At 44.1% G+C, this 18,872-nt stretch overlaps 1 protein-coding gene across 4 annotated transcripts in view; it reads left to right on the forward strand.

Annotated features, from left to right (window-relative positions):
• LOC132391842 (nuclear factor NF-kappa-B p105 subunit-like) overlaps nucleotides 1-18,872 on the forward strand; it is a 124,736-nt gene that overhangs the window by 103,917 nt on the left and 1,947 nt on the right. For all 4 annotated transcript variants that reach the window (XM_059965518.1, XM_059965516.1, XM_059965517.1 and 1 more), the window contains exons 18-23: nucleotides 560-729; nucleotides 2,221-2,323; nucleotides 4,985-5,109; nucleotides 6,041-6,107; nucleotides 13,882-14,054; nucleotides 14,325-14,475. In XM_059965518.1, coding sequence (XP_059821501.1) covers nucleotides 560-729; nucleotides 2,221-2,323; nucleotides 4,985-5,109; nucleotides 6,041-6,107; nucleotides 13,882-14,054; nucleotides 14,325-14,475 — 789 coding nt within the window. The remainder of the gene's footprint in view (nucleotides 1-559; nucleotides 730-2,220; nucleotides 2,324-4,984; nucleotides 5,110-6,040; nucleotides 6,108-13,881; nucleotides 14,055-14,324; nucleotides 14,476-18,872) is intronic.

The following is an 18,872-nucleotide window of genomic DNA, read 5'->3' on the forward strand; positions in this document are numbered from 1 at the left end:
GCATATTACATAAAACCAGCACGTACTGCATTTACAACGTATAAACAGCATTGTAATAAAGTGTTTACAGTGCAGTGGCAACGGTTATAGATGGTGGGGGGCTAACTCGAATGGTTGATCAGATTAACTGCCTGAAGGTAGAAACTTTTAAGCTGGCGTGAAGTTTTTGTTTCAATAGCCCTATAGTGCTTTTCAGAAGGAAGCTTTTGGAAAAGGCAGTTTGCAGGGTGGATAACGTTCACAATGATATTTTTCTGTCCTCACCTTTGTCCTGGACACATACAAGTCCTGGAGTGATGGCCACAGACCTTTTCTGCTGGCCTGACAGTTTGCTGCAGTTGTATAAATGTTTATGTTTTAATATTGTAGTCATTGATTAAACTTTGTTCATTAAGAACATAAGAGGGAGGGGTGGGACAGAGGCTGGTGGGAAGATTTTGTAGAGGTGCTGTTAGTGGGCTCATTCCAAGGGCTTGTGGTGTCTGTTATGCCTTGAAAGTTTGCTGGAGGATCGAGGGTGGAGTGGCCAGCATGTAACAGCCTGCTGTGTTATCCACAGGGTTCAGTGCCATCCACCTGGCAGTGTTGGCCAACAGCCTGTCTGCCCTGAGGCAGCTGCTGGCAGCTGGAGTGGATGTGAACACCCCGGAACAGCGCTCGGGGCGCACCGCACTGCACCTTTCCGTCGAACAGGAGAGCATCTCGCTGGTCGGAAACCTTCTCCTTGAGGTCAGTGCAGCAGGACAAACAACGCATTTGTATAGCACCTCAATAGCATCATGGCGCTCACCAGCCAACGTCGCAGTCACCTCATGCACAGCAAACTCCCACAGACAGCTACGTTATAATGACCTGATAACCAGGGTCAGTTACTGTACACTGGCACCCTCAACCAGTCTGTGGATAAATTCAACTCTGAGAGTACTGTGGGCATGTGTGTTGGCTTGTGCTGTGGTTTACAGTGCAGGCAAACAGCCATCGGTCCCCTCCACATCACCCCTGGAAGCCCTGCCCCAGGACCCCTCCATATGTCTGCCACATCCAGCTTTCTGCTGCTCTGTGGCACGAACCATCACCTTACAGCCGATGGTCACTGTGAGGGGTCAGCTGCTGGGGGTCACCATGTTCGAGGTCAGTAGTTGAAGGTCACTGAGGGGTCAGTAGCCGAGGGTCACTGTGAGGGGTCTCACAGTGTGAACTTGCACCTGTCAGGCATCCACCGTGAGGGGTCAGTGTGAGTGGGTCAGTAGCCGAGAGTTAACATAAGGGCACAGTGGCTGAGGTGCATCGTGAGGGGCCAGTAGCTGAGGGTCAGCGTGAGGGATTAGTAGCTTAGGTGTCTGTGAGGATTAAGTAGTCGAGGGTCAACGTTTGGTTTCAGTAGTCGAGGATGACCATGAGAGGTCAGTAGTCGAGGTTACTGTGAAGGGTGTCAGTAGCCGATGGTCACTGTGAGGGGTCAGTAGCTGATGGTCACTGTGAGGGGTCAGTTGCTGAGGGTCACCATGTTCTAGGTCAGTAGTTGAAGGTCACTAAGGGATCAGTAGCCGAGGGTCACTGTGAGGGGTCTCAGCAGCCATGAGTCAACAGGTGGAGGTCAGTACCTCTCTAACTGCGTCACCACTTTCAGGAACAATGTACCTAGGTCACTCTGTTCCACAATACCCTCCAGTGCCCTGCCATTTACTGTGTGACAAGTTCTATCCTGTGGTCTGTATATGTGTGTGTAAGTATATATAATATAGGCGAACATTTGGTGACCCACAAACAACACAAAACAGACTGGGCACCGTGACCCGGAGAGTGAACCCAACCAGTCTCATACAGACAGGGGAGGTGACCATCACACACCCTGGTTACAGTTAGATGACCCACAAATATACAAGTGACTAACTGTACAACCCAAACTAAAATGTAACAGTAAATGAAGTGGAACTTCCCGCCGTAATCCCACAAAAGCATCTTAACAATAAACAGTGCTGGTCATTAGAAATTCAGGGGAGGACTGTTGACCATGCCCTCCCCAGAACATCACAAAAGATCTAACTTCTACGGAGCTGTATGGAGCATATAGAAGGAATTGCATTTCTCTGATCCATTCACAATTTCAAGATTCCCAAAAACACTTCACAGTGACTCACACAGCCCTGGTTTGACACTACAGTGACCAATCTGTGAACAGCCAGTGTGTTGACATCGCGTGTGTGCTTTGGTCTTCAGGCGAGTACAGATGTTGATGCAACCACATTTGATGGATCGACCGCTCTTCACATAGCTGCGGGGAGAGGCGCAACCAAACTTTGTGCCTTATTGATGGCAGCGGGTAAGTAGGCAAAGATTTGTGTCATCAATTAAACTGTTATATTTGTGTCCCACAACCTCTGTTTTCACCAACTCTCAGCAATCTCAACCTTTCAATCTCAAACATGGAACCCACCAAGGGTGTCCCTTAAGCCCATTACTTTTCGATCTGGCCATAGAGCCACTGGCGACTGCATTCCTCAGTTGTGCAGATTTGACGGGGATTTGGAGGGAGGTGAGCACAAAGTTTCCCTTTATGCTGACGATCTTTTACTTTTTATATCAAACCCGATCACCTCCTTACCCACCACGGTCTCACTCCTTAACAAGTTTAGCCTGCTTTCAGGATATAAACTTAATTTACACAAGAGTGAACTTTTTCCAATAAATGGAGAAGCACAAGCCTCAAAGTTCCATAACCTCCCTTTTAAGGTAGTGAATAACCAATTTACTTACCTTGGCGTCACAGTAACAAGGAATTTTCAATGTCTTTTTGGAGAAAATTTCACTAATTTGTTAAATCATACAAAATAGAGCCTGTCCATGTCCCTGATGGGCCAAATTAATGTTGTCAAAATGAACATCCTTCCTAAATCTTGTATTTCTTCAATCCATACCAATTTTCATTCCTAAAGCCTTCTTTGACTTGCTAGTCTCAGTCATATCATCCTACATATGGAAGGGCAAGCGTCCCCGACTGAATAACGTCCATCTTCAAAAATCTAGACGTGTCGAGGGCCTGACTCTGCCCAATTTCTGCTTATAATACTGAGCAGCTAACATACGCTCTGGTCTTTTGGTCTCATTTCCACGACCAGTGTGACTGTCCAATATGGGTGGCAATGGAGCTGAACTCTATTAAGAATGTCTTTATTTCTGCCCTTCTTGGATCTGCACTCCCTCTTCTTAAGCCTAAACCAATTGCTAATCCTGTTATCTGGCACACCCTGAGAGTATGGGTTCGGTTCAGTTCAGTAAGTATAGTGGTCTCTATGGCTTCTCTCTTTCAAGTCCTATTCTACATAATCACCTCTTCCAGCCTTCTGTACGTGATCCAACAGTTCAAGACTGGTATAGAAAGCGCATCAGGTGTTGTAAAGATTTTTTTTTATAGACAACTGCTTTGCATCATTTGAACAATTATCTGCAAAGTTTAGCTTACCCAACACTCATTTCTTCAGATATTTGCAAATTAGACATTTTATCAGCTCTTTGTTGTCAAACTTCCCTGAACTTCCGACATAAATGTCGTTGATATGTTCCTCTGCATGAATCCATTGCGTTAAGGTCAAATATCTACTATTTGTGACAAGCTAGCAGTTCTGAGGTGAGCCCCCCCCCCCCCCGACAAAATTAAAACTGCCTGGGAGCAAGATTTAAGTTTTTCACTGTCAGACGATGTATGGGATTCAATTCTCAAGTTAGTTAACTCAACCTCTATGTGCCCACCACTGCCTGTTACAGTTCAAGGTCGTACACAGGGCCCATATGTCTAAAACTAAATTATCTCGCATTTACTCAGATATTTGTTGCGACAAATGCAAAAGGGGCGAGGCTTCCCTTATTCACGTGTACTGGACATGCCCTGGCTTGGAAAAATACTGGAGAGATGTTTTCCAAACTGTATCCCAAATACTTAATTACAATGTGGAACCCAACCCTTTGATTGCTCTTTTTGGCACCTCCAGAGAGGGGGACACACACCTAAGTCCAACCAAATGTCACATACTGTCTTTTGCCTCTGTTGGCCAGGCGCGCAGTCTTGCTCAGGTGGAGGGATGCTGCCCCGCCCACCCACGCTCAGTGGCTCAGGGACATCATGTCCAGACTACACCTTGAGAAGATCCACTACTCAATCCTCAATTCGGACAAAAAGTTCCAAAAGATGTGGGGACCCTTGCTTGAATATTTTCAGAATTCCCAGCCAAACTAAAGGTTCATCCCTTCTTCCTTTCCTCTGCACATAACTCCCTGACTTTCAGCATTCTCCGGTAAAATTCTCCGAACTCAGACGGGTAAATATACAACAGTTCATGTTAGGAAAACACACCTTCTCTGTACCAATGCAGCTCTGTGAGGATTAGGGTTCTGTTTAACCCTTTTTGCGAATGTAATGATGGCTTGGAGATGGGGATTGGGAGGGGTAGGTCGGGGCAGGGAGGCAACCAAAGCATGATTGTACTATGGGTGCATTTCTTTCATAGATGTGAATTGTACATTTGTCATGTACTGCACAAACCTCCTTTGTACTATGCTTTCTTGATTTAAAAAAAACAATAAAACTATTGCTGAGGGAAAAAGATTTAGACAATAGGTGCAGAAGTAGACCATTCGGCCCTTCGAGCCTGCACCGCCATTCTGAGATCATGGCTGATCATCTACTATCAATACCCAGTTCCTGCCTTGTCTCCATATCCCTTGATTCCCCTATCCATAAGATACCTATCTAGCTCCTTCTTGAAAGCATCCAGAGAATTGGCCTCCACTGCCTTCCGAGGCAGTGCATTCCAGACCCCCACAACTCTCTGGGAGAAGAAGTTTTTCCTTTGTGGTCAGCCTGAGGGGTCAGTAGCCGAGGGCCATGAGGCTGAGTATCCAGGGATCCTCATGATGTTGTTCATTTTAAATGTCTTTGTTGTTGTCAGTGTAGTAAGTTTCTTGTAAAATGCTCTGCAACGTCCAGGTGCAGACCCACTAATTGAGAACCATGAACCGCTGGATGACAGAAGTGATGAACACCTCGAAGATGCCGATGACGAAGGAATCTTCCGTGGAACCACACCTCTGGACATGTCGGCCACAGAGGAGGTGAGAACTTGGGTGACTGGAGGAAAGAATCGGATGGTTTCAATGGCCTCCTGCACTTAATAAAGTGATCATTGAGTGATCATGGCCATTGTCTTCTGCTGTAGACCATCCACTTCCAGGTTTCATGTATTATGCATTCAGATGCTTTTCTGCATATCACTGTTGTAAAATGTGGTTATTAGAGTTACTGTTGCCATTCTGTCAGCTTGAACCAGTCTGGCCATTCTCCTCTGACCTCCCTCATTCACAAGGCATTTTCGTCCACAGAACAGCTGCTTACTGGATGTCTCTGTGTTTTTCACACCACTCTCAGTAAACTCTAGAGACTGTTGTGCATGAAAACCCCAGAAGATCAGCAGTTTCTGAGATACTCAAACCACTCTGTCTGGCACCAAACAGTCAAAGTCACTTAGGTCACATTTCTTCCCCATTCTGATCTTTGATGTGGAAAACAACTGAACCTCTTGATCATGCCTGCATGCTTTTATATTTTGAGTTGCTGCCACATTATTGTCTAATATTTGCTTTAACGACCGGCTGCACAGATGTACCTAATAAAGTGACCACTGCGTGTATATCTAAAGCACGCAGCACAATCTGACAATCTCGGGTCACCTCAAAATGGTCAGAACCAATTCAACCTCCCTCCCCACTCCCAGCTCCCCCTGTTCTCCTCACTCCTTGTTTCCTCTCCTCACTCCTCTCACCCCCTTCACTGTTCCCTCTTATAACCCTGCACCTTTTCTCTTTCAACAAGGCATAGATTTTCCCTCTGAATGTTCCCAACAGCCTGGATCCCAGATGAGAGCCACTCATTACATTTGAAAAAATAATTCCCTCGTCCTCTCTCTGGTTCCTTTGCCTGGTGTAACTTCAGGGAGTCGGGAATTCGGTCTCATTAACTAATTTATCGATTTACCTTTTGTTCCAGGTTTATGACATCCTAACAGGCAAACCGTACCAATCCAAAGCTGAGTCTGTTGCTCCTTTCCCACAAGGTAATCCTTTATTTCTGCAATCCTTCAATATTTTCTGACTCCATCCAAAGTTCTGGTCAACAGGATGAGGAACAGAGTCCATCAGGATTAACCGTAGCTCACCACCTTCCTCTCAGAGGAAGTGACTCCTGCACTTGGTCCAATCTAACTCTGAGTGCTGAATGTCTGCTCAGTAAGAGGGATCACATCCGTTGTCTGTTTCTGGAGACACACCCTGTCAATCCCTTTCCTAATGAGAGGCAAGTCTGGCTTTCGCTCTGAGCTCGCAAGAGTGCAAGCTGGTTGTCCTGGAGCTCCTGGTCCCAGGAATCAAACCCAGCAGACCTTCATTGTGCCTCCTCCCTAAGGCAAGTTGTGCAGAAATAGAGCTTCTTCCGATCTGTCTCTTCAACCTATGGAAGGAAAAGTTCGGACGAAGTTCGTCAAGTCATGTCACTTTTTACTGACATTTCGACCATAACTGCTGGTACAGTACATAGTGAAAATGAGACGACGTTTTTTCAGGACCATGGTGTTACATGACACAGTACAAAAACTAGACTGAGCTACGTAAAAAAACAACACAGGTGGGTCCCTTGCCCACTGATGCTGGAGGAATTATGTGGGGTAAAGAATTAGCCAGGAAATTTAACCAATATTTTGTCTGTCTTCATAGAAGAGAGAACTCCTCTGGAAATAGTGGAGAATTGGGTGGTTGAGGTGTATCAGTACTGGAGAAATTAATGCTGATAGATTGCCAGGACTGTACACAAGTTACTGCAAGTTAGCATGATGTTCAGCAGACATCAGGAAGGGGAGCAGAGTTTTGGTCATTGTTACAAGAGGATTTGAGTGCAATTGAAGAAGACCTTGAGACCTCCTTGAATAGAGAGGGTATAATAAAGGGTCAGATTGTTCCTGACCTGGAAAGTTTGGGATGTATCCTAGGAGTAGTAATGCAATCACTCGAGTTGAGTTTGATGTTCTCCTGAGGGGTCGTCCACGAGTGGGTCCTCAGGTGGCTGTAGAGGCCGATCTGTTGTAGTGTGGGGACGAGTAAGTGATGGCTGTGGTCAGTGGTTGGGTCTTTTGGTTGTTTAGTCTCTTCTTTAGCTGCTGCTGCTGCTTGTTCTCTGCGGCACAGCTCCCTCTTGATCAGATTTCCTCCAGGTGTATCTATTGAGTGCAATGTCTTCCCAGCTTTTAGATGTAATGCTGGATTTCTTCAGGCTGATTTTGATGTTACCTTTGAAACATTTCCTTTCTAAACTATCTGGGAAGATGCAAGTTGGGCATCCGAATAACGTGACCTATTCAGCAGAGTTGTTCATGTTGGTCTTCTCATTAGGAAGACAAGGTAGTACTTGCTCTGAAGAATGAGAGGATCGCATTGAAATACACTCAGTAGACATCTCATTAGCTATCCCATGTACCTAATCAAGTGGACACTGAGTGTATGCTCACAGTCGTCTGCTGCCGTAGCCCACGCACTTCAAGGTTCGACATGTTGCATGTTCAGAGAACCTCTCCTACTCACCACTTTGTATCATGTGGTTAATTTAGTTACTGTCGCCTTCCCGTCGGCATAAACCGAGTTGCCATTCTCCTCTGACCCCTCTCATTAACAAGGCATTTTCTAATCATAGAACTGCCACTCACAGGATGTTTTTCATTTTTCACACCATTCTCTGTAAACTTTAGAGACGTGTGTGAAAACACCAAGAGATCAGCAGTTTCTGAGGTACTCAATCCACCCTTTCAGGCACCGACAATCATTCCATGGTCAAAATCACTTAGATCACATTTCATCCCATTCTAGTGTTCGGTCTGAACAACTACTGAACCTCTTGACCATGTCTGAGTTGCAACTATATGACTGACTGATTAGATATTTAAATTATTAAGCAGGTGTACCTAATAAAGTGGCCACTGAATGTGTATGGAAATATTAAAGGATCTTGACAGTAGAGGCCAGGTTGATGCTTCCCTAGCTGGGCTGTCTAGAACTAAGAGTAGCAGTCTCAGAGCCAGGGACCAGCAGCTCAAGACTTAACTGAGAAAAAAAATCTCTTCAGTAGATGTTCCGAGGCTGTGGGGACTTGGTCCCTGAGGAGATGGACAGGTTTTTTGGATCTTAAAGGAATCAAGAAGTATGGGGTTAGTGCAGGAAAGACCTGGGAGGTAAAATGACCTCAGTGAACAGGTGAGAAAGGTTCTAGCCCAACTCTCATTAACTGCTGGTCTCATTGCATAACCAAAAGTTGGACTTTAGGCACTGACCTTGACAAATGCTTCCTGCTCCTGTGATTTTATTTCACTGGGACCCCAAACATCAGTAAATATCATTATTGTTTCTCTGTTCTCCTTACCCAGTGAATAATTCCACATTGTCTGATCTTCTACTCTATCAATCAGTTCCTACTCTCTCTTTAACCCTGTCATGCCCTTGCCTCCCAGTTTTACAACAGCATTCTGTTTTGTTCCTCTATTGGTCATCTGTAGATCATATCTCTACTTTCTGAGGAGAGATAGATTATGCAAATCTGTACTTGTGCCATTCTACAAATACACAGTAAAGAGCATCCTAACAAGCTGCAACATTGCATAAAACTATAAGACATAAGAGCAGAATTAGGCCATTCAGCCCATCGAGTCTGCTCTGCCATTCCATCATGGCTGATTCTGGATCCCACTCAACACCATACACCTGCAATCTCGCCATATCCTTTGATGCCCTGACCAATCAGGAAATGATCAACTTCCACCTTAAGTATATCCACAGACTTGGCCTCCACTGCAGTCTGTGGCAGAGCATTCCACAGATTCACCACTCTCTGGCTAAAAGAATACCTCCTTAACTCTGTACTAAAAGGTCACCCCTCGATTTTGAGGCAGTGCCCTTTAGGTCCAGATACCCTCCCCCCCCCCCACAGGAAATATCCTCTCTACATCTACCCTATCTAGTCCTTTCAACATTCAGTAGGTTTCAATGAGACCTCCATGCATTCATCGAAATTTCAGTAGCACAGGCACAAAGCTGCCAAATGCTCCTCATATGTTAACCCCTTCCTTCCCAGAAACATCCTCTGGATTCTCTCTCAGTAACAACACGTCCTTCCTGAGATATAGGGCCCTAAACTGTTGACAATACTCTTAAGTGCAACTTGGCTAGTGCCTTATAAAGGCTCAGCATTATTTTCTTGCTTTTATATTCTATTCCCTTGAAATAAATGCCAACATTTCATTTGCCTGCTTTACCACAAGATTCAACTTGTAAATTAATTTCTGGGAGTCTTGCACGAGGACTCCTAAATCCCTCTGCACCTCTGTTGTTTGAACCTTCTCCCCATTTAGATAATAGTCCACACTATTGTTCCTTTTACGAAAATGCATTATCATACATTTCTCAACACTGAATTCCATCTGCCACTTTTTTGCCCATTCTTCCAATTTGTCTAAGTCCTGCTGCAATCCATTTGATTTCTCAGCATTACCTACCCCTCCACCTATCTTCCTATCATCTGCAAACTTTGCCACAAAGCCATCAATTCCATTAATTAAATCATTGACAAACAATGTGAAAGATTTCCCTTTACAGAAGTCATGCTGACTTTGACTGACTTCATCATTAGTCTTCAAGTACCCAAAAACCTCATCCTTAATAATAGACTCCACGCTTTCCAAACCACTGAGGTGAGGCTAACTGACTTATAATTTCCTTTCCTCTGCCTTCCTCCCTTCTTAAAGAGTGGAGTGACATTTGCAATCTTCCAGTTCTCCGGGACTATGCCAGAATAAAGTGATTCTTGAAAGATCATCACCAATGCATCAGTTATCTCTCCAGCAACCTTGCTCAGGACTGGGATGTAGTCCATCTGGTCCAAGTGGCTTATCCACCTTAAGAGCTTTTGAGTTTGCTATCCTTTGTGATAGCAATGGCACTTACTCCTGCTCCTTGACACTCACAGACCTCTGGCACACTGCTAGTATCCTCCACGGTGAAGACAGTTGCAAAGTACCCATTAATTTTTATCTGCTGTTTCTTTCTCCCCTATTACTATCTCACCAGCATCATTTTCCAGTGCTCCAAAATCAAATCTCACCTCCTTTTTACTCTTTATATATCTGAAAACACTTTTGGTATCCTGCTTTATATTATTGCCTAGTTTGCCCTCATATTTCAGCTTTTCCTTTCTTATAGCTTTTGCTGGACTTTAAAAGCTTCCCAATAATCTAACTTTCCATTTACTTTTGTTACCTTATATGCCCTTTCCTTGGCTTTTATGCAGTCCATAATATCCCTTGTCAGCCACGGTGGCCTATTCCTGCCATTTGAAAACAACTTCTTCTACGGGACATAGCTATCCCATGCCTTGTAAACTATTCCCAGAAACTTTAGCCATCTTTGTTCTGCCGTCATCCCCACCAGTATCCTCCTCCAGTCCACCTGGGCAAGCTCCTCTCTCATACCTCTGTAATTCCCTTTACTCCATTGTGATACCTATATATGGGACTTGTGCTTCTCCGTCTCAAATTGCAGGATAAATTCAATCATATTATGATCAATGTCTCCTAAGAGTTCCTTTACATTAAGCTCCCTAATAAGAGCAGGGTTATTGCACAACACCCAATCTAAGATAACCTTTCCCCAAGTAGGCTCGAGCACAAACTGTTCTTAAAAGCCATCTCGTAGGCATTCAACAAATTCCTTCTCTTGCGATCCAATACCAACCTGATTTTCCCACTCCCCTTGCCTGTTGAAGTCCCCCATTACAATTATCTCATTATCCTTATTACATGCCTTTTCCAGCTCACTTTGCAATCTCAACCCCACATCTTGGCTACTATTTGGAGGCCTATATATGATTCCCATAATATTATTTTTACCCTTGCAGATTCTTAACTCCACCCACAAAGATTCAACATTCTCTGACCCCGAGGTGATAGAGGTATGGAAGCTGCACTCTGGCAGACACAAAGGGTCTACAGCTGCCCAGTGCATCAGCTTACCCGCTATCAAGGACACATGTATACCAAAAGGTGCTGGAAGAGGGCCAATAATATCATGAAGGATCCCACCCACCCTGTTCATGGCCTGTTTGTCCCACTCCCATGAGTGAGGAGGCTATAGCATCCATGCCAGTACCACCAGTCTCAAAAAGTTATTTTCCCAAAGTAATAAGGCTAATCAACACCTCCACCCAATAGCCCATCTCTCCACATCCCCAACCACCATTGTTTATCATTTCCTGTCGGTCAGTTTATGTACAGACATCCCTGTGCTGAGCGTCACTTTATGTACATACAGTACAATCAATTTATGTATATAATCTATCTATGAATTTATATTTATTGTGTTTTTAGACCGTAAGACATAGGAGCAGAATTGGGGCATCTGGCCCATTGAATCTGCTCCACCATTCAATCATAGCTGATCTTTTTTACCCCTCCTCAGCCCCACTCCCCTGTCTTCTCCCTGCAACCTTTGATGCTGTGTGCAATCAAGAACCTATCAAGGTCTGCCTTAAATACATCCAGCAACCTGGTTTCCACAGCTGCCTGTGTTAGTAAGTTCCAGAAATTCACCACCCTCAGGCTAAATTGGTTTCTCTGCATCTCTGTTTTAAATGGACACCCCTCAATTCTGGGGCTGTGCCCTCTTGTCCAAGACCCCCTGACTCCCTCACCATCCTTTCCACATCTACTCTGTCTAGGCCTTTTAATATTCAAAAGGTTTCAATGATATCCCCCCCCCCTCCATCCTTCTAAATTCTAGTGAGTACAGACCCAGAACTATCAAACATTCTCGTATGATAACCTTTTCTTTCCCAGAATTATCCTCGTGAAGCTCTGCTGGACCCTCTCCAATGCTAGTACATCTTTTCTAAGATAAGGAGCCCAGAACTGTTCACAGTAATCAAGGTGGGGCCTCACCAGGGACTTGTAAATCCTCAGTATCACATCCCTTTCGAAATGAATGCTAACATTGCATTTGCCTTCCTCACAACCAACTCTACATGCAAGTTAACCTTTAGGGTGTTTTGCACAAGGACTCCCTTTGAAACTCAGATTTTTGGAATTTCTCCCCGTTTAGAAAATAGTCTGTACATTTTTTTCTTCTACCAAAGTGCAAAACCATGCAGTTTCCAAAATTGTATTTCATTTGCCACTTTCTTGCCCATTCTCCTAAGACCTCCTACATCCTACCTGTTTCCTCAACACTACCTGCCCGTCCACTAATCTTCATATCATCTGCAAATTTGGCAACAAAGCCACCTATTCCATCATCTAAATCATTGATATACAGCATGAACAGAAGTGATCCCAACATCGACCCCTGCAGAATACCACCAGTCACATTCAACCAACCATAAAAGGATCCTTTTATACCCACTCGCTGCCTCCTGCGAATAGGACAATGCTCTAATCATGCCAGTAACTTTCCTATCATGCCATGGGCTCTTGTTAAGCAGCCTCATGTGTGGCACCTAGTCAAAAGCCTTCTGAAAATTCAAATATACAATATCCACTGCATCCCCTTTATCTGTCCTACATGTAATCTCCTCAAAGAATTCCAACACATTCGTCATGCAGGATCTTCCCTTAGGGGAACCATGCTGACTTTGTCATCCAACATCTTCCCAACCACTGAGGTCAGGCTAACTGGTCTATAATTCTCTTTCTGCTGCCTTCCTTCCTTTTTTAAAGAGTGGAGTGACATTTGCAGTTCTCCGGTCCTCTGGCATCATTGCAGAGTCCAATTTTTTTTCTGTTGTATGCCCTCCTTTTTGCTTTTACATTAGCTTTGACTTCCCTTGTCAGCCACAGTTTTCCTCTTGCCATTTGAGTATTACTTTGTTTACATCTATCCTGAATCTTCCTCATTTTTCCCAGAAACTCACGTCATTGCTGCTCTGCTGTCATCCCTGCCAGCATCTCCTTGCAGTTTACTTTGGCCAACTCCTCTCTCTTACCACTGCAATTTCCTTTACTCCACTGAAATACTGCTAGGTCAGACTTTACTTCCTCCCTATCAAATTTCAAATTTTATTATTATTGCATTCTCTATCTTATTGAATTTTATTTTTTCTGCTGCTCTGGATCTGGATTAACAATTATTTTTTCTCCCTTATGTAAGTCTCTGCCACCTTGGGTCAGCCAATCACTCATTCCTGATTTCTGTGCTTCTCTCAGTTCATGCTCATATATCTCTTGTGAAAGAAAATCAAAACGTTGCAATTCTCAAGATCTGATCTTATTTCCACATGTTTGAGAACAGTTACTATCCTTCAACCGTTCTGTTCTTGAATCAACAGCAGAATTCGAATCACTAGTCTAGCCATGTTATGACTATCTTGATCACCTTGTACTGAAATGAACATTTTTGTTTTGAGTTCCTTCTTGTAAAACTCATGCATAATTTGTATTTTTTCTTTTGAATGCATATCTGATGTTATCTGTGATCTAGCTGCAAGTAGGTATTTCATTGTACCAGTGCATATGACAATACTTAACTTGACTTACTTTGACCATCTGCACACTGGAAGAGTAGAATTTGTCTCCAAAAGCTGATCTAGTCACACCATTCACTGTCACTCACCACACTGGTGCTGGAGGAGGGGAAGAAGCATGGAACATTTTGGGCAGGGACACCCATGAAATTTCTTTCATCAGTGCTCCAGTGAGGAGAAAAAGCTCGAGAAGTTTTTGTATCTCTAATGCATCCTTTGGAACATTCTGCAGGGTGATGTGATGCTGACATTGCACTGACTTCTGGCATGTTTCTGTCTAACAGGTGACCTAGGACAACTGGACATAGAAACGAGGCTGGAGTTGTGCAAACTACTGGAAGTGACTGAACCAGGCCTGAACTGGATGACTCTAGCACAGAAACTGGGTCTTGGTATCTTGATTAATGTCTTTAAACTCAGCCATTCTCCTGCAAAATCCCTGCTGGATAACTACGAGGTGAGCTGAATCTGCCCTCCACAAACACTGACATCTGCAGTGTTGTGGAGAACTCTTAGGACTGGCACAATATGATTGATGGGTTGTTGGGCTGGGCATCATTAGAATAAAGTTGTATTACCATCCTGACACATGCTGTTCATTGGTCACACTTCTCATCAGCAAGAAGATTCCCAGTTGTCCGTGTTCCCACTCCTCACTCCCCACTGTTATTGAAGTTACTGCCTTGCAAATGGTGTTGACCCTTGTTAATCTCCTTGCACAATGCAGGTATCTGGTGGTACACAGTTGGAGATTCTGGAATCACTGAAGACCATGGGTTACAGAGAAGCAGTGGCAGTACTTGGTAAAGCAATGGCCAAATCAGCAACCACAAAAGTGAATGAAGAGTTGAATTCATCATCCCTTGCTGAGCAAAACAGTAAGCAAACCACCTTCACTTGTGTGTTGAGTATTCTGAATGATCCCCTTTAATTACTGAACACCAGATCAAACCTTTCTCCTTCAACCCCTCACCTCCTTTAAGCACTAACATTGCTTAAGAGACCCTTAGGCACATGAATGAAAGAAAAATAGAGGGGGGGGGGCATGTGTGAGGGAAGGGTTACATTGATCTTGGAGTAGGTTAAAAGGTTGGCATAGCATCATGGGCTTGAAGGGCCTGTACTGTGCTTAATGCTTTATGTTCTATTAAACTGGTTTATGATTGAAAAGACCACTGAATATTTCCAAAGTTAACTTCAGTGGGGAAAGGGGAAATCAGAAATCACACCCCTATCCTAATTCTGTAATCCAGTCGAACCCCTATGCTCAGAGATTCCATCTCGTCATTTCCTCATTCTTCATCTATCCTTCAGTCATCATCCCCAACATTCTGTTTCCATTGATACTGTGTTTTGAACTGCCTGGACTCCCTCCAGAAACCACCTCTCTTTCCTCCTCTGAACCAAGCTCTGATCGGGACTGCTTCCCTGCCCAGATTCCTTTAATGTAGCTTGATGGAAGATTTTATTGGCTCAACAGAAACAGCTGAACTGTTCAGTGCAACCCATTATTAACTGCATCTTTGTTATGCCTGGCATCCTTATGGATGTGTTTTAACAGTAGCCTCTAATGTGATTTAAAAATCTAGAAAACTTCTGGATATCTGAAATAAAAACAGTAAATGCTGGAAACACACAGCAGGTCAGGCAGCATCTGTGGAGATACAGACAGAGTTAATGTTTTAGTGGAAGAAAAGAGGTGAAAGGACAGGTGTGGCACCTCTGGGAAAGTAGTATGAGTGAAGGTGGAAGAGGGGTCTAGGAAAAAGATAAGGTAAGGGGAGAGAGGGAGATAGCCTGTACAATGGGGAAAGCAGGGTGGAAATTGGCTACAAAGTGATATAATTTTGAAGTAAGTGCATGAAGCCATACCGACGTAGTCACTGGTGTATCAAGAATATCTCCTTAACCATAGCATTGGAGAAGGATAGGAACAGACAAGTTAGGGAAAGGTTTAACTGGAGTAAGGGGAAATATGAGGCTATCAGGCAGGAACTTGGAAGCATAAATTGGAAACAGATGTTCTCAGGGAAATATACAGAAGAAATGTGGCAAATGTTCAGGGGATATTTGCGTGGTGTTCTGCATAGGTACATTCCAATGAGACAGGGAAAGGATGGTAGGATACAGGAACCGTGGTGTACCAAGGCTGTTGTAAATCTAGTCAAGAAGGAAAGGTTCAAAAAAACTAGGTAATGATAGAGATCTAGAAAATTATAAAGCTAGCAGGAAGGAGCTTAAGAATGAAATTAGGAGAGCCAGAAGGGGTCATGAGAAGCCCTTGGTGGACAGGATTAAGGAAAACCCCAAGGCATTCTAAAAGTATGTGAAGAACAAGAGGATAAGATGTGAGAGAATAGGATCAATCAAGTGTGACAATGGAAAAGTGTGTATGGAACCGGAGGAGAAGGCAGAGGTACTTAATGAATACTTTGCTTCAGTATTCACTTTGGAAAAGGATCTTAGTGATTGTAGGGATGACTTGCAGCGGACTGAAAAGCTTTAGCATATAGATATTAAGGAAGAGGATGTGCTGGAGCTTTTGGAAAGCATCAAGTTGGATAAGTCACCGGGACCAGACAGGATGTACCCCAGGCTACTGTGGGAAGCGAGGAAGGAGATTGCTGAGCCTCTGGCGATGATCTTTGCATCATCAATGAGGACAGGAGAAGTTCCGGAAGATTGGAGGGTTATTGTTGTTCTCTTATTCAAGAAAGGGAGTAGGGATAGCCCAGGAAATTATTGTCCATTGAGTCTTACTTCAGTGGTTGGTAAGTTGATAGAGAAGATCCTGAGAGCAGGAATTATGAACATTTGGAGAGGCATAATATAATTAGGAATAGTCAGCATGGCTTTGTCAAAGGCAGGTCATGCCTTACGAGCCTGATTGAATTTTTTGAGGATGTGCCTAAATACATTGATGAAGGAAGAGCTGTAGATGTAGTGTATACGGATTTCAGCAAGGCATTTGATAAGATACCCCATGCAAGACTTATTGAGAAAGTAAGGAGGCATGGGATCCAAGGGGACATTGCTGTGTGGATCCAGAACTGGCTTGCCCACGGAAGGTGGTTGTAAACAGGTCACATTCTGGACCAATGGTTTGCCTCAGGGATCTGTTCTGGGATGCCTACTCTCTGTGATTTTTATAAATGACCTGGATGAGGAGGTGAGCAAGTTTGCTGATGACACAAAGCTTGGAGGTGTTGTGGATAGTGTGGAGGGCTGTCAGAGGTTACAACGGGACATTGGTGGGATGCAAAACTGGGCTGAGAAGTGGCAGATGGAGTTCAACCCAGATAAGTGTGAGGTGGTTCATTTTGGTAGGTCAAGTATGATGGCAGAATATAGCATTAATGGCAGGACTCTTAGCAGTGCGGAGGATCAGGGGGATCTTGGGGTCCGAGTCCATAAGACACTCAAAGCTGCTGTTCAGGTTGACTCTGTGGTTAAGAAGGCATATGGTGCAAGAGCCGAGAGGTAATGTTGCAGCTATATAGGACCCTGGTCAGACCCCACTTGGAGTACTGTGCTCAGTTCTGGTCGCCTCACTACAGGAAGGACGTGGAAACCATAGAAAGGGTGCAGAGGAGATTTACAAAGATGTTGCCTGGATTGGGGAGCATGCCTTATGAGAATAGGTTGAGTGAACTCGGCCTTTTCTCCTTAGTGCAATGGAGGATGAGAGGTGACCTGATAAGGTGTGTACAAGATAATGAGAGGCATTGATCATTTGGATAGTCAGAGGCTTTTTCCCAGAGCTAGCACAAGAGGGTATAGGTTTAAGGTGCTTACAAGTAGGTACAGAGGAGATGTCAGGGGTAAGTTTTTTTTACGCAGAGTGGTGAGTGCGTGGAATGGGCTGCTAGCAGCGGTGGTGGAGGAGGAAACATAGGGTCTTTTAAGAGACTCCTGGGGATGGCTACTTGGAGCTTAGAAAATTAGAGGGCTATGGATAAGCATAGGTAGCTTTAAGGTAAGGACATGTTTGGCACAGCTTTGTGGGCCAAAGGGCCTGTATTGTGCTGTAGGTTTTCTGTGTTTCTGATAGGTGAGGGTAGAGACTGAGCTCATTTTGTGCATGTTGCTAAGAGATGGCTTTGGCTTGAGCCCATACAATTTCTCCCATCAACACCTTGATCTAGAGACATAGGAATCATTCACTGATGTCAGCTAAGCATGTTTTTTTGAGGGAGCTGGGGGTAGTAGCCAGAACTCTGTTCAAGGAAGAAATGGAGGCTATCACAGCCTCCTGATGTGGGATGGAAGTGCAGGTGATGGTGGGTCTCCATGATGGAGGTAGCATGGTTGGGCTGTCAAAGGGTGGGGAGAGTATCAGAGGCATCCAACAGAAGTGGGATGGGGCTGGTTGAGAATTTATGGCATTAAGGAGAGAAGAAAGCTGCTGTGTATGACAGGTTCAAGTGAAAACAAGAGTTTCCTGGTATAGTCCTGCCTGTGGTTCTTGGGGAGGACTGTGTGGAGTTGAGGGACCTGGAGACCAGAGGCCACATATCTCTAAGGGGAAATTCAGGTGGGGGTTATAGTCCACCAAACACCAAAGGCACTGTTGGTGAGTCACTGACCTGAAGCATCAACACTGCCCTTCTCTCTGTTTATCGCAGAACTTTAGTATCTGTAGGTTTTTGCTTTCTCAGCAGGTTTGCTGACAATACTAGGGTTTAATTGTCTACTGTATTTTAAGCTGTCTGACCAACCCCACCCCACCAAACACTTGGTAAATTATTACAGAAATCTACTGGGAATTATCCCTGCTGAAGAATAGAGACTGCTGGGCTGAAGTATTTTCCTACAATTCATTAAACATCTCTGCTTTTCCAAAAATTTACTTGTTTAACCTGAATCACACTGAATTCCTCCTGTTAACTACCCTATCCCCTTCATTCCCTCCATTTTTACAGTTCAATCATAACATGTTCAGTGACGAACAGTGAAAACTCCACAGCTGATTCATTGAAATGTTTATCAAATCAGTGATGTATAATCACTGGCTTTGATACAAAATAAACCTTCCTTTCCTGTGCTGCAACCACGCCTTTGTCAATGGCAATCCCTCTCATTACAGTCATTCTGCTGAACTTCTCTTATTGGTTCTCCTGTTAAGAGATCTCCTGGCTGGGGTTGGATCCAGGAAGAGGGCATTTTATTCTCTCAGGTTGTAATCGATACAAACCCAGTTCCTGGCAGTAAAGGAACAATTATCAAGCACTACTCCTTCCCCAACGCTATGTTTTTTACAAAAAAGCAAGATCTG

Source organism: Hypanus sabinus, chromosome 3 (assembly GCF_030144855.1).
Source record: "Hypanus sabinus isolate sHypSab1 chromosome 3, sHypSab1.hap1, whole genome shotgun sequence".
Lineage (NCBI taxonomy): Eukaryota > Metazoa > Chordata > Chondrichthyes > Myliobatiformes > Dasyatidae > Hypanus > Hypanus sabinus.